General features: G+C 44.6%; 1 protein-coding gene across 11 annotated transcripts in view; it reads right to left on the reverse strand.

The window, feature by feature from the left end:
- The window catches only part of AKAP13 (A-kinase anchoring protein 13), a 337030-nt gene that overhangs the window by 74505 nt on the left and 248658 nt on the right, over positions 1-13867 (reverse strand). For 7 of the 11 annotated variants that reach the window (XM_078448990.2, XM_078448984.2, XM_078448986.2 and 4 more), the window contains exons 11-14: positions 10786-11156; positions 8240-8293; positions 4894-4959; positions 2865-3057 (exon numbers count right to left, since the gene is read on the reverse strand). In XM_078448990.2, the coding sequence (XP_078305116.1) occupies positions 2865-3057; positions 4894-4959; positions 8240-8293; positions 10786-11156 (684 nt within the window). The remainder of the gene's footprint in view (positions 1-2864; positions 3058-4893; positions 4960-8239; positions 8294-10785; positions 11157-13867) is intronic. The other 4 variants (XM_078448991.2, XM_078448988.2, XM_078448989.2 and 1 more) reach the window with 2 other exon arrangements.

A 13867-nucleotide genomic window follows, 5' to 3' on the forward strand; every position in this document is an offset into this window, starting at 1 on the left:
GTCAGACACTCAACCGACTGAGCCACCCAGGCACCCCAGTATTATTCTGATTTTAAAGATTTGGAAACAGAGATGCAAATAAAAGGCGTTTTAAGATCAAGATCAAGGCAGCCATGCACCTGGGAAGAAGCCTAAAGCCCTTTCATTCCCTCTCCTAAGAGGACACTGCTTCTGCATGTACCCGAGGGGGACCGAGGGTGGCCAAGTTACCTCCCTCAGTGAATTCGCAGCAGCTTCGAGGTCATGTAATGCAGCCAGCTGCAGAAGCTTGTGTAAGAACACCCCTGAGAGCCAGCCCAGCAGTGCTTACGAGCACACTTATGGGGTGAGGGACTCCCCCTTCCTTTTGTTCTGAGCGCTCGTTCCTATTGTTAACCGATTTTAAATCGCCAGGAATCCCTCCCTTCTTAGTGGGCTGCAATCTGCACATGCTCGGAGGGGAGCAATGAAAATCCATTACTACCATGAACGCGACTCAAGTGCGCCAAAGACTTCTGATTATTCAGAGCCTGCTCCGTGCGTAACCATGGAGTCTGAGGCAAACAGTTGCTGTGTTTCGAACACAACTGTGAGGTCTGAGGAATGACCTCAGTGAAAGGCAGGGGCCTTCAGCAGGAAGCTGGCTGCAGGCGACTTGTCCAGATCAGAGACACCAGCAGCTCAAATCCCCACTCTGAAGTTGCACACGAGACAAAAACTGCGGGTGAGCAGAGAGTTCCAGAAAGGCAAATAAGCACAGGAAAGCACGAACATGTCAGCAGCTTCCTCCACAAAGGCTCGATCAGAAAGGCCATTTCAGAAAGACTTCGGTGGTAACTGATAGCACTTACTAACACACGGGGTCCTCTGTCCAATTCCTAGGATTATCAGTTTCAGGAAAGGTTTTCCATCAACTGTACTGAGAAAATGAAAAATCTTCTCCTTTCCTCATAAAACACTTCTACTTCAGAGATGTGGAAAGAGGCTGTGAGACTTACCCCGGGAATTCTGAGGGGAACGCTGTCCGGCTCACAGCCAGTCAATGAGGCCTCAGGCAAGTCACTCAGGTGGGTGTGAAGCTGTCACCCCCGAGGGAGGGCTTACGCCGAATCCGAAGGGATATCCTGGCTCCAAGCCCAGGATTCCGTTCACAAACCCCCGATGCTGGCATTTTACTGGGTCTTACAATGACTTCCAAAGGGTTCTATATACTTTTGTATGACTTGCACTTTTGTTTTTTAGACTCTCCACTTACCAAAGATGCTCTCAGCAAGTCACGAAAGAATGGTTTTTTACTCCCTTTTTCTGTCACCATTAGGCTGAATACATTTAAATCATTTGCTTCAATAAATATGTTTTCCATATTTTTTAAAATTTATTTATTTTTTGAAATGTTTACTGTTTTTTTTTAGTAATCTGTACACCCAACATGGGGCTTGAACTCATGACCCTGAGATCAAGAGTCAGATACTTTTCTGACTGAGCCAACCTGGTGCCCCTCTTCTCCATATTCTTGTTATTTTTCTTAACTTTAGAAAAAGTTAACAAAGTATCAGGCCCAGAAGACATGGGCGGTGGGGGAAGGGGATAACATGGCAAAATCCCTTTGGGCCTTCAATTTGATTTTCATCAGGCCTAAATTCTCCTGGGTCTTCACCTAAGTGATGCATTAAGGTAATCCTCCAGTGTCCAGTTTCTATCTGGTCGTAGCATTTCTATGTAGTGGGGTATACAAAACATTAAACGTCTACGTAAAACCTATGTCTCCCACTCAGAGAACAGGCTGTTTAACATTTTTGTTGGTTTGTTTAATTAGAAATGTTTCATTACGTTTCTATCTAAAACTCCAGTCACCTATCCAAAGACAGGTGTTTAATTTTGTTGTCTGTTTAATTAGAAATGTTTTGGGGCACCTGGGTGGCTCAGTTAAGCGTCCGACTTCGGCTCAGGCCATGACCTCGCAGTTTGTGGGTTTGAGCCCCGTGTTGGGCTCTGTGCTGACAGCTTGGAGCCTGGAGCCTGTTTCACATTCTGAGTCTCCCTCTCTCTCTGCTTGCACTCTGTCTCTCTCTCAAAAATAAATAAACGTTGAGAAAAATTAAAAAAAAAAAAAAAGAAAGAAAGAAAGAAAGAAAGAAAGGAAAGATTCAGGTGTATCACAGAATCCTCCCAGGAATCAATCCAAAGTCCCCTTGGCCCCGGAAAAGGGCCGGGAGCAGTGTGGGCTATAAAAGCATGGAATTCCAATTCTCCAGGCCAACTCCCGAGGACCTGCCCCAGGTGACAAGTGCTGGGGAAATCACCTGACTGGCCAAGGACGGCCAGCTGGGGCCCCCAGAAGGGAGTCCTAGGAGAGTGGCAGTGCAAAGAGAGCATCAGGCGGGGGCAGGGAGTGAAGATGCTCTCTGAGAAGTTCTCACAGTGACAGGAAGCAGAGAGAAAGAAACAGCCATTTCCCAGGCAATGTGAGAAGGCAAAGAATAAGATCTATTTTTTCCAGGAAGGTATAGGTTTTTGAAAAATTGGGAAATTTAACAATGCTGTGTAGCATACTTCAAGAGTCATTTTACTACTGGCATGGTGAAAGAAGTCCTCAGATAAGAAGGAAAAAACCCAATTTAATATCCTGGATACTTTCCTAATTTAAAAAAGTCTGCTTTGATGGACTATTCAAATCCATGCAGATGAATGGTATTCTGGAATTAGTTAAGTGCTAAAACCTTGCTTTGTGCTAGATGGGGTGTACTAGACAGTGGGTAAGCAATCACAGTAACTAGCCTCATGGTAACGTAAGTCTTGCTTTCTCTGTTCCCGACGTGAAGACACATGTAGGGAAGTACAGTTAATTTTTCCAAATGAGCAGCATACACCTGCTTCAGCCTTACCTGCTGATCAAACATCCTGTGTTCTCTCTGGCCTGATTCCAGATCCTCTTCTGAAAGCGACATCAGAGAGTCACCCCTTGCCTCCCCACTGAAAGGGTGCCTGAGCTCTTTGGTGTTTGCAGAGTTTACGTCTAGAGATGAGGACGGCTTGTTTCCGACACCGGCTCCTCCTGTCAAGCCTTCTAGGCTGAAACTGAACACAGAGCAAAGGAGTTAATTCATGTGACTTCTGAGTCTCCGAAAGGGTGGAAGATATGAAAGTGCTTTGAGTGTTGCTGGCAGATTATTTCTAAGTTACCTAGCAAAGCTATCGACCAGAGCACGGCACAAATGAGCGCCACCTACCTGTCCCCCAACAGGTCTTGGTAGGCTGAAAAAGCATATGCACTTAGGTTTTTTACCTCCTTCAATTTATTCAAATGTTGATCATGTAAGGTCATTTTCTCAAGATTTTTTTTTTTCAATATACCATGCAGACAGACCAGATTATCTTATTTATCGTTTATGTAGGTGTGTTTTTCCTTGATCTGATGTAATTAATCCCCGCCAAAACCAAACTAGGCTAATGCCAAAGAATTCCATGGCACAGAGAAAACAGGTGCATGAGTAGCTCTCAGAAAACAGGCAGGGACACTCAGAATTGCCCTTGTGTCGCTTAAGTGGACCTTTATAACTTTACATTCAACTACAGGCCAGTCAACCTTTCTAATTTCACAGGTTCGTGTCGACCCCGGGAAGTCGGGATTACTTATGAGCAGTATCATCTGGGCACACGTGGCCACACAATCCCTGCTGGACAGGCTTCCTGGGAACTGCTGATTGCAGACGGGCACACAGGACACCTTAAAGAACAAAAGCTAAAAGCAACTATGTCTAAGAGCTTTAATTTGTTTGTCTTGTCTTGATATTGGCCCAGAAAGGGGGCAAATTTAGGATATGGCATGTAGAATGGGATCCCTGGTGGGCAGATTTTGCGGTTTGCAGGGTGAAAAGCATTTTTTGGTAAGCAGGAAACTACAGAGAGAGGGTGGCCATCGATGAGCTTTGGGGTTGCTGGTCAGAATAATTCACATCTGGTACAGCTGCGGTGGGAACTTCTTTAAAATAAGCGAGATCTCAAAATACAGCCAGAGCAGACCATGTTCTCACTCACAGGCGGTTGGAAGTGCACTCGAAGGTACACGGAAGCTCTTTAGTTATCTGTGCTCCAACTGCACAGTTAATTCCACAAATGAATTCGTGCGCCAGTCCAGAAGGGCTTGTATTTGCCTTTTTGTATTGCATAAACTACTTATTATGAACTGAAACCATATGCCTCTATTTTTCTCTAGTGGGTAATTGAAACAATGGATTTTGTTTTTCTTATTTCAATACGACAATAGAAACCATGATTAAGTAGAAGTAAATGTCTCTGTAAAACTCATTTTCAATGGCAGGAATAAGACAGGCTAAGTGAAGAAGAAACTTAGTTTTCTATTGTGAATTGTTTGTGAAGCCTGAGAAAACCAGATGTGTTATTACCACAAAATTTAATCCTGAAAATGTTTCAGTAATTAAATCTGGCTGCTGAGAGAAAAATATGAAACATTGAGGAATCTATGCATTTGGAACCTGAAGAGATTGGTTGACTTGGAAACACAACAGAAATAAAAATTCATCGTATTTGTGGCCTTGCTTCTGTCATTGTTTTCTTCAGGATGTGAGAATCCCTAGGTTCCGGGAATGAGGACAGACCGGAACAAAGAGAGAAGGGGTCTGCCATACCGTAGATACAAGTCTGTGCGGAAAACACCAAATCTACAGCCACTTGGGACACCAGAAGCATCAGAGTACACTATCTGACTCCCGGGCTATACCCCTTCAATTGGATCAGTGATGCCCGCAGCAGCAGGAACTCAACATTGTGCTCACAGCCAAAGCGGGCTGCCATATGCATTCTAGCCACCCAGAAGCAAGCTCCCAGCCAAAAGCCCAGGTGCCGTATTTTACGATTCCCCCTTCGGTGGCTGGACACGTAACGATACCGTACCTTCTGTAATTAAAGTCAGCACTCAGGGCAGCAGAATATTGTACACCAGAAGGACACCAGCTCATACTGGGGATGACATCAAAGGCAGAAACAGAAATGGAGGGAGAAAAGAGCAAACAGGGATAGGATTACTGGGTTTGAAAAGAAAGGCCACAGTTACAGACAGATGGATTTATTGGATTATCAAAAAATTAGGAACATAACATTGAGAATTTAGAAAAAGACACAAAAACCATGGAAACTTAAAACTGTGCTACTAATATCCCTCTAGACACTGTGTTGGAAAGGACTGTGGGTGTCTGTTACAGGGTAACAAGTCCGATTTGAAACCCAAGAATTCCTTCTGCCGGACTCTGAAAAAAAGAGCCCACTCTGCCCACAGATTCCTCCTCAGGTGTCCTCCAGGGCTGCAGCCTCTGCTGCCGGGGGGCGGGGTGGGGGGGCACTCTCTCCACAAGCTCCACCACTCCCAGACCTCCTTGACCATGGCTATGATCCCTAACTGAACCAAACCCATCCTTGACAAAAAGGGACAATGACAAAGTGCACTGGGGTGGGCTGAGTCACTGGTTTTCCTCAGGTGTTTCTAGGAAGGGTCCGTCTAAGCCAGACACATTCTAAGTCTTTCATAATAATGATATCCCACCAATACTCACACCCACCTTTAATCCCTACTCACTAGGCTGTTAAGCACTGAAGGTAAACAGCTGTAACAAAGGCCATATTTCCTTGTATTTTAATGATAACGAAGGCATTTACTTTCTTCAAAAGGAAAGGAATTCCATGGTACTAAGTCAAAAATGGGTCTTAATTTTAGGTTTGCAACCATTTTCCCCCACAAGATTAAAAAAAAACCCTCATCTGATCATCTACTTTGATTACCTTGGCACTGATATTTATTTTCAAGTGGGAGGGACAGGAAATCTAGGGTTGGAAATACCATGTAAATATGACCAGGCCAAAAAAAACCCAAAAAACCAAAAAACAAAAAAAACCACACAACTCAAAATACGAGGTACACTGTAAAGGGAGCTTCATCAGTACGTAAGGATTTTTGATGAACAAAAGCGATCATTTAAAAAGTACACTGCTACTATCTGGCGTCTTAAGTTCTAAGTGACGTGCTTTTGATTTTCAAGGGGGGGGGGGTTAACATTAACACCCACTCAGCTCCCTCTGGAATCTTGCAAATGGGAAGATCTGCAGACAGCAAAAACCCCTAACCTTGAATACACCTAATTAACAATTTTCTTGACAAGTGCGGGTTTTTGATAGAGGAAAAGAGACAAGGAAAATGGTGGGAAAATAGAAGAGCTACCCCTAAAAGTAAATCTTTAAAATAAATATCTTAAAAATAATGTAAATAGTAAAACACTTAAAACCCGATTAAAGTACAAAGCTCCCAAGGGCAGGAGCACAAAGGAGAAATACGCATCTCAGAGATAGTTCCAGTCTGTGAAGTGGTATCAGAAAGACTTCTAATTTGCTCATGTGAGGGGAGCAAGCCTCCATATATCTCACAAACACGAGACTCAGAAGCCCATTCTCTGACATTAACTTAATTTTGAATCTCCAAACTGTCAAGAAAAATTTTAAAATATCCAACTTATTGAAAACACCACATGGTAAATCAGCGACTGAACTGACATTATCGAATCATTCAGAAAACAAATCTCCTTCTACAGATGTAAACATCCCTTTACTCTCAGAAAATGGTAACGCTGTGAGAAAGCAGGATGAAACTGAGGCTGAAGAGAAAGAAGAGTGACGGGAGACAGCAAGAGGGACCTCACAGCGGTCCCGAGGCTCCAGGAGCCACAGACCTGCCCTGGCTTCCGGCAGGAAACCCCTTTCACCAGAGTGTTCGGGGGCACCCTAAATCTCCTCATCCCTCCATCAGTGGAAGGGACATTTAATGGTTCTCTGGCCTTATTTTGAGATTTAGGAAATTCTAGATTAAAAAAACCCCACAAATATCCTGTTCCCGCACCTGTGAACACTGGTAGGGATGTTTCAACTTGACTGGCTAAGGCATCATATAAAATTTTAAACTGTACTTCATGCTCTTCCTGCAGAAAAACGACTAAGGGTGAAGTGGGACCTGGCACCGTTACGAAGCTTCATCTGTCAGCTCACTGGGACCGCATCCAGCAACCTGTCACCCTCCACTGTCAGCACGTGCGTGCTTTTAATAAGGTCACGCTGAAGAGCTTTAACGGAGAGCCAAACAGATCTCTAAAGGTTTCGGGTACCTCTACTGAAAAGGGTACTTGCCAACTTGTTCCCCTGGGAGAAAAACTTAACCGAGCCCTGATTACCGCAGATTCATGAGAGCATTTGTATTCGAACTCCATTTTGTGCCTGAGAGCTGGAATTAAAGGAAGCCCGCCCTTGCAAAGACAACGGGGGAGGATCACTATGTGTGGCTTCCCGAGGGCCGGCTTCGGTGGGGAGTTGAAAGTACCTCCTGACACACGCCTCCCAATACGAGGGGCTACCTGCAATCTCACCACGGTCTGTGGCTTTCTAAATCTTCTTCCCCAAACGGCGGAAGAACAGGTCACGAATGACGACTTCTGAACAAAGTAAAACTCAGCATTTGAAAAGCAAATCGGCGCTGTGTGACTAGAAATGACTTTTCAGCTTATAAATTACTCATTTTTAGCTTCAAAATGTTACCTGACAAAAAATAAGTAAGGGACTGAAAGACTGCAAGGGCCCCGGAGAGATGAGCTGATGGCTCTTACCTGCTTTAAGAAACGACCACATCCCCAGAAGGGATGTGGACTCCCCAGAGGGGGAAAAATTATTAAAAAACAAAACACGACAAAACAAAAACAATGGTGTGCAAGGTGTCAGGTGGCCTAGACATAAAGGCTTCCATCCAGTTACTAAGGAATGCATCGAAAATATGTTAGGGCCCGTGTGCCAGCACACAATTATTTCTGGTTCTTGGCCCTTTTGGGCGTTGGGGGGGTGGTGGTGGGGAGAATGAAAAAGCACTCTTCAGGGACAACTGACGTGTCTTTGAACTCTCCTAGGGAGAACTGGGAAGACCCTATTATCAAAATCATCTGAACACAAGTACAAGATGGGGAAAAAAAAAACATTAAAAAAATTTTTTTTAAAGATAAAAGTAGAAAAGGAAAAAATTTCACATTCACGAAACCATTTCATATGCAACAGGCATCAGCGATGAACAAGTACCTATGTCTTATTTTCCTGAAGCAGACGTGACATTGTTTTAAAAGACGGTTTAATCACGGATTAAGCAAAATGAGATGCTGGTTAGTACACTAAGCTCAGAGGCAACATGGTTAGTCCATCAAGTTAGTGAACTCTGTACCTTCTCCTATGAATGGGGGGTCTCCTGACAACGTCCCCAAGAACTCGCAATGAACTGAAAATGAATGGTGGAAGAGGTCAGTGTCAAGGTGAAACAAAATGGACACAAATGCATGAAGCACACGGACATCACAAAGGGAAGAGACAATCCACACAGACAAACGGTACAGGAAGTGAGGGAATGAAAAACTGAGCAGTAAGAAACATCAGAACCAAAGAGGCCGGACAGCCTGACAAATCCTGGGGAGGGTTACTTTGCTCCCTCCCTCCTTCCTCCAAAGGGTTAATCAGGTGACAAGGAATGAGGTTTATTAAATTACAAAAGTAAAAGGATTAAAAAAGGCAATTTGAAGCTGTAAAAGGGTCTTCTTAAGACTTTAAAATTCAGCTTATACTCTATGCAGATAATGTGGTAAGCATCAAACTAATTCAAGTCATTCCATTATCTCCAGAGGCATCGGGGCAGAGGTGTGAGGTGATCCTTAAGGCGAGGCTCAAATAGGAGAGGCCATGATACTGTACAGGTTGAAAATAAAGATAACTGATAAGGTTCCAGTCTTAGTTCAGTCTTGTAATCTCAGGCAAATCATTAGGTCTGAGCTTCAATTTCCTCATCTGGGTTACAGTCCTATCCAGCCCTGAAATCAAAGTCAAGGCACAAGGAACCCCAGTGGGCTATAAAGAAAAATGGATTGCATATAAAATAAACCCTTGTTTCTTGATGTTGTTATCATTTCTGACAATACATCCTTCCTTCCTTCCCTTCCTCCCTCCTTATTATTTATTTATAATGGTATGGACGCTTTTTTTTTTTTTTTTTTTTAACGTTTATTTATTTTTGAGACAGAGAGAGACAGAGCATGAATGGGGGAGGCTCAGAGTGAGGGAGACACAGAATCTGAAACAGGCGCCAGGCTCTGAGCTGTCAGCACAGAGCCCGATGCGGGGCTCGAACTCACGGATCGTGAGATCATGACCTGAGCCGAAGTCGGCCGCTTAACCGACTGAGCCACCCAAGCGCCCCGGACGCGTTCTTTAAAAAAAAAAAAAAAAAAAAGTACAGCGTGAATAAAGCCGGCAAGGAGAGCTTTTAGAAATGGATTTTTACATAATCTATGATTTTGATCGTGTATAAAAACTACCCACCAGATAAAACAACTGCAGGTTTTCAAGGGCAGACCCTGAACTCCACCAATGTGGAGTCACAGAAAATTATGTGACATGGTCTGTTACTAAAAGAGTCTGAGAAGAGTGGCAAATTAACAAAGTGTAAGGTATTACCGTGAGCTCCATGAAGGCAGGACTTTGTCTCGTTCACCTCTGTGTCTCTAGAACCTAGAAATGCCTGGCACATAGTGGGTGCTCAATGTATGTTGGCTGAATAAAAGAATAAATGAGGGGCACCTAGGTGGCTTAGTCGATTAAGTATCTGACTCCTAGTTTCAGCTCAGGTCATGATCTCACGGTTTCGTGGGTTCGAGCCCTACATCGGGCTCTGTGCTGGCAGAAAGGAGCCTGCTCGGGATTCATTCATTCTCTCCCTCTCCCTCCCGCTCCTACTCACGATGTCTCTCTCTCAAAAATAAATAAAACCTTAAAAAAAAAAAAAAGAATAAATGAGTGAATGTAATCCGATTACATGCATCTACAGCTATGAAATCTGAGCCATGTCAAGGAATTTTTGTTTTAAAAAAGCAGTAACTGCTCCAGGTGAGTTTTTCACATGACCTGTTTTAAAACAACTATCAGCCTGCCCCCTTAGCTGCTTTTCTTCATCAAGAAAGTAGCTCTCTTGTAAGCACAACTTTGTATATCTGATGGGCATCACGGCACTTGTTCGTTAGAGCTAAAATCATTTGCTTAAATTCCTGTAAGCAGACTGTGGTCAGAAGCCACTCTAAACCACCTTATAGCCTGCTTCCAAACTGAAGGTCTGAGACCGGGTCATATGTACACAAGTCCCCAAAGACTGGAGCATACATGGAAAACTACCAACAACTCAATGACACTGAATGATTCTCCTGTTCTCTTGCTGATTAAGTAATAACTTAGGCTTTAACAAAACTTTCTGCATTAGAAACGGAGGACAATTCCTGGGAAGCAGTGTGAAAATGGAGAGTATTTGGACTGTAAGATTTCATGTCTGTTTCAAAACTGACAGGACACCATTCCCTCCAAAAGTTTTTAATCTAAGCATTTTATGAACAGATCTGGCCTGAAGGACTATTCCTGTTCATTAAACACCCACCATGTAGCAACCATACTTCACTTGAGATTTTTATTATTACACCTATCCTTAGAGGTAGGTATTCTACAGATGAGAAAATTAAAGCCCAGAGGGATCAGGTAACTTGCCCAAGGTTATCTACACAGTGATCTCTAGAGCTGGGGTCTGAACCCAGATTTTCCCGATTCCAAAGCCCTCTAGGCTTTCTTCTGTACCATGGTGTCTCCTATGTTCTTTTACCACGATAACACCGGATCACACGATCAAAAGCAAGCAGACACTGAGAGACGGAACAAATAGCTGTGCTGGGTCCCGCTCACCTGCGCTGATTCATTTCCGCGTCGCTGGCCGCGTTCTTCCCAGGACCCCAGCTGTGCCTCCGGAAAGGGGACAGGGAGCGCATCGAGCCCCTCAGCACAGAGCGGTTCGTGGGCACTTCGGTGAGGCTGTCCATCTCCTCCTCGTCCATCTCACCTGAGCCAGCAGCTTCGCCCTCACTCTCTCGACCCTCAGCTCCAGCCCCATGGCTGTAGAAGCTGTCAAGACACTGCTGATCTCTGGACCTGTTCAAATTTGAAATCTGGGGGAGGGATACGTCACTGCCATGAGAGGAATGTCGATCCAAGGAAGCCGTGTCATCGGTGGAAGAACTGGATCCGGTGATATCACAGACCAACTGCTCTTCCTCGGGCTGTAACGGAGAGAAGGCATGCACAGTTGAAAATGGCAGGACCCAGAGGACAGCCTCATTATCCCCGGTCCAGGAGTGGCTGTAGAGTGACCACAAGGTCACAGCATGATCACAGTTGGATTCAAATGGCTGCCAATGAAGGCCAAGTCTAGGTCTGTGCTCTTTCTCCCCTCTTATTAGAGGTAGACAGAACATTCCCTTCTTATGGGGGACCAGCATCTACCTCGGGCTCAGGTCAGTTCTGTAGGCCAATACCATACACTGGAAGGAAGAGAACTCTTGAGTTACCTGGGGTTTCTGTTGCATAAAAACTCTATAAACTCATATACTCTTAGGTTTAATTCCCTGCAAACCCCCCCTCCCCCCCCCACAAGCTTTAACTAAAAACAAGGTTGTCTGCTTGGCTACAATAATGTTGTTCTGAAGTCAATATTCCAAAAGCAAGTCTGCAATTGTTTTTAGAGTCCTTTTGCAAAATGCAGAATTGCTTATGACCCTACCTAAGGTCTGCCAAAAAGCCCACATTCTGGCCACAAATGCCTGACTAGAAGAACTCGATTCCTTTTCCTCCTTTCACACAGAACTGGCAGTGTTATCAAGCCAAATGTCACATAAAATAACCAAGTCCTGGCAATGGAGTCTTTAGTGAGTGATGATGTTCTTTTCCCTGGCCAACTTCTGGAGTCTGCAACAGTACAGTTTTGATCCCAAGTAGCCTGACAGTCCTCTGTTTGCTACACACAGCACAACACATACATTGAGAGAAAGATGAACACTCTGACACTCAAAAGATGAATTTATCCAGAAGATACACAGAAGTGTTTAGAAGACGCATGATCCCACTCTCAGATTTGGGCACTGAACTGTCTTAGCATCTTTATTTTATTGTGTTCTTGTAGGCTAGAGAGCAGGGATGAGGGAAAGCCATTCTGTGGTTATTTTTCCTTCTTTACAGCATTTTCCTAATTAGCCAGTCTACCCAAAGCTTTAATTAAGAGTAAAGAAACTTACAGTTCTTTGAGAAAGATTTTAAAAATTATGCAAACTAATGAGCACTTTCAGCTTTGGAATAGAAAACAAGACCTATTCTAGAAGGAGAGTATTTTCAAATGTTTACGCTAACACTTCAAAACATTCTTTATAACGTTTGGGCTGAATCTTGTCAGCTCTTAGGAGTTTTTCTTCACTCTGTGGCATCCGGCTTCCTCGGTTAATTGCTCCCTAAATGATCCATGAGGGCTGAGACTGACAGGGAGGTGTGAGGGTCACTGGGATCCAGATGGGCTCTCGGGCCCTCCCAGTGAGCAGCAGCAGCAGCAGCAGGACGTAAACCCGGGGTGATTTCAACTAAAACTGCCCTGTTCTGATCATCTTTAAGAAACCCTGTAAGGATATGATCTCGAGGTCCATATCAGCAAAGTCCTGTGTGTCCTTCACTGGGCCACAGTATTAAAAAAATAAAAAAATAAAAAAATTATGCTTTCACCAAACTGATTCTAAAATAGGGTAGGTCTTATTTTAAAATAAAATCATCAAGGGACGCCTGGGTGCCTAAGTCCCTTCAATGTCTGACTCTTGACTTTGGCTCAGGTCATGATCTCACTGTTTGTGAATTCGAGCCTTGCATCAGGCTCTGTGCTGTCAGCCTGCTTAGGATTCTGTCTACCACTCTCTGTGCCCCTCTCCCGCTTGCTCTCTATCTCTCAAAGTAAGGGGCACCGGGTGGCTCTGTCGGTTAGGCATCCGACTTTGGCTCAGGTCATGGTCTCATAGTTCACGAGTTCACGCCCCACATGGGGCTCTGTGCTGACAGCTCGGAGCCTGGAACCTGCTTCGGATTCTGTGTCTCCCTCTCTCTCTCTCTGCCCCTTCCCTGCTCAGGCTCTCTGTCTCTCAAAAGTAAATAAACATTAAAAGCAATTTTTTTAAAGATCAATTTCACTTGTTCCTGCTGTCCTTTGGTAAGGTGGCTGCTAGAAAGTTTACACTAACATATTGTATTTCTATTGGAGAATACTGGCCTGGACGCTTAAAAGCAATGGTGGGTAGGGGGCGCCTGGGTGGCTCAGTCGGTTGAGCGTCTGACTTCGGCTCAGGTCATGATCTCGCGGTCCGTGGGTTCGAGCCCCGTGTCGGGCTCTGTGCTGACAGCTCAGAGCCTGGAGCCTGCTTCAGATTCTGTGTCTCCCTCTTTCTCTGTCCCTCCCCTTCACCCCCCCCCCCAAATAAACAAACACTAAAAAAAATTTTTAATAAAATCATCCACTATTCATGGATGATTTTTACATTGTTCCTCTGCTCTCCAGAGGAACAATGTAAATGGTCACAAATACCAAGTTCAGGATGCCAGCTTTCTCCCTGCCTCCTCCTCAAATTCATGTCCTTCTCAGAATGTGACCTTATTTGGAAACTGGGTCCTGAACAGGTCATTAGTTCAGATGAGGTCATACGATGGTAGGGTGGCCGCAGTGTCCTCAGAAGAGACACGGGAGACACACCGGGGATGGAGCCTGGAGCGACGGGTTTCGGACCCAAGGACGGCCAAGGAGCGCCGACCAGAGCCTCCCGAGGGAAAGCAGCCCCCGACACCCTGGTTGTGGGACCTCCTGCCTCCAAAACAGTGAAGGAAAGAATTTATGTTGTTTGGAGCCACCCGATCTGTGCTAAGTGGTTACAGCAGCTGTCCCCTGCTTGATTTCTAGTTCTCGGAA

The sequence above is a fragment of the Panthera onca genome, chromosome B3 (assembly GCF_046562875.1).
Source record: "Panthera onca isolate mPanOnc1 chromosome B3, mPanOnc1 haplotype 2, whole genome shotgun sequence".
Taxonomy (NCBI): Eukaryota; Metazoa; Chordata; class Mammalia; order Carnivora; family Felidae; genus Panthera; species Panthera onca.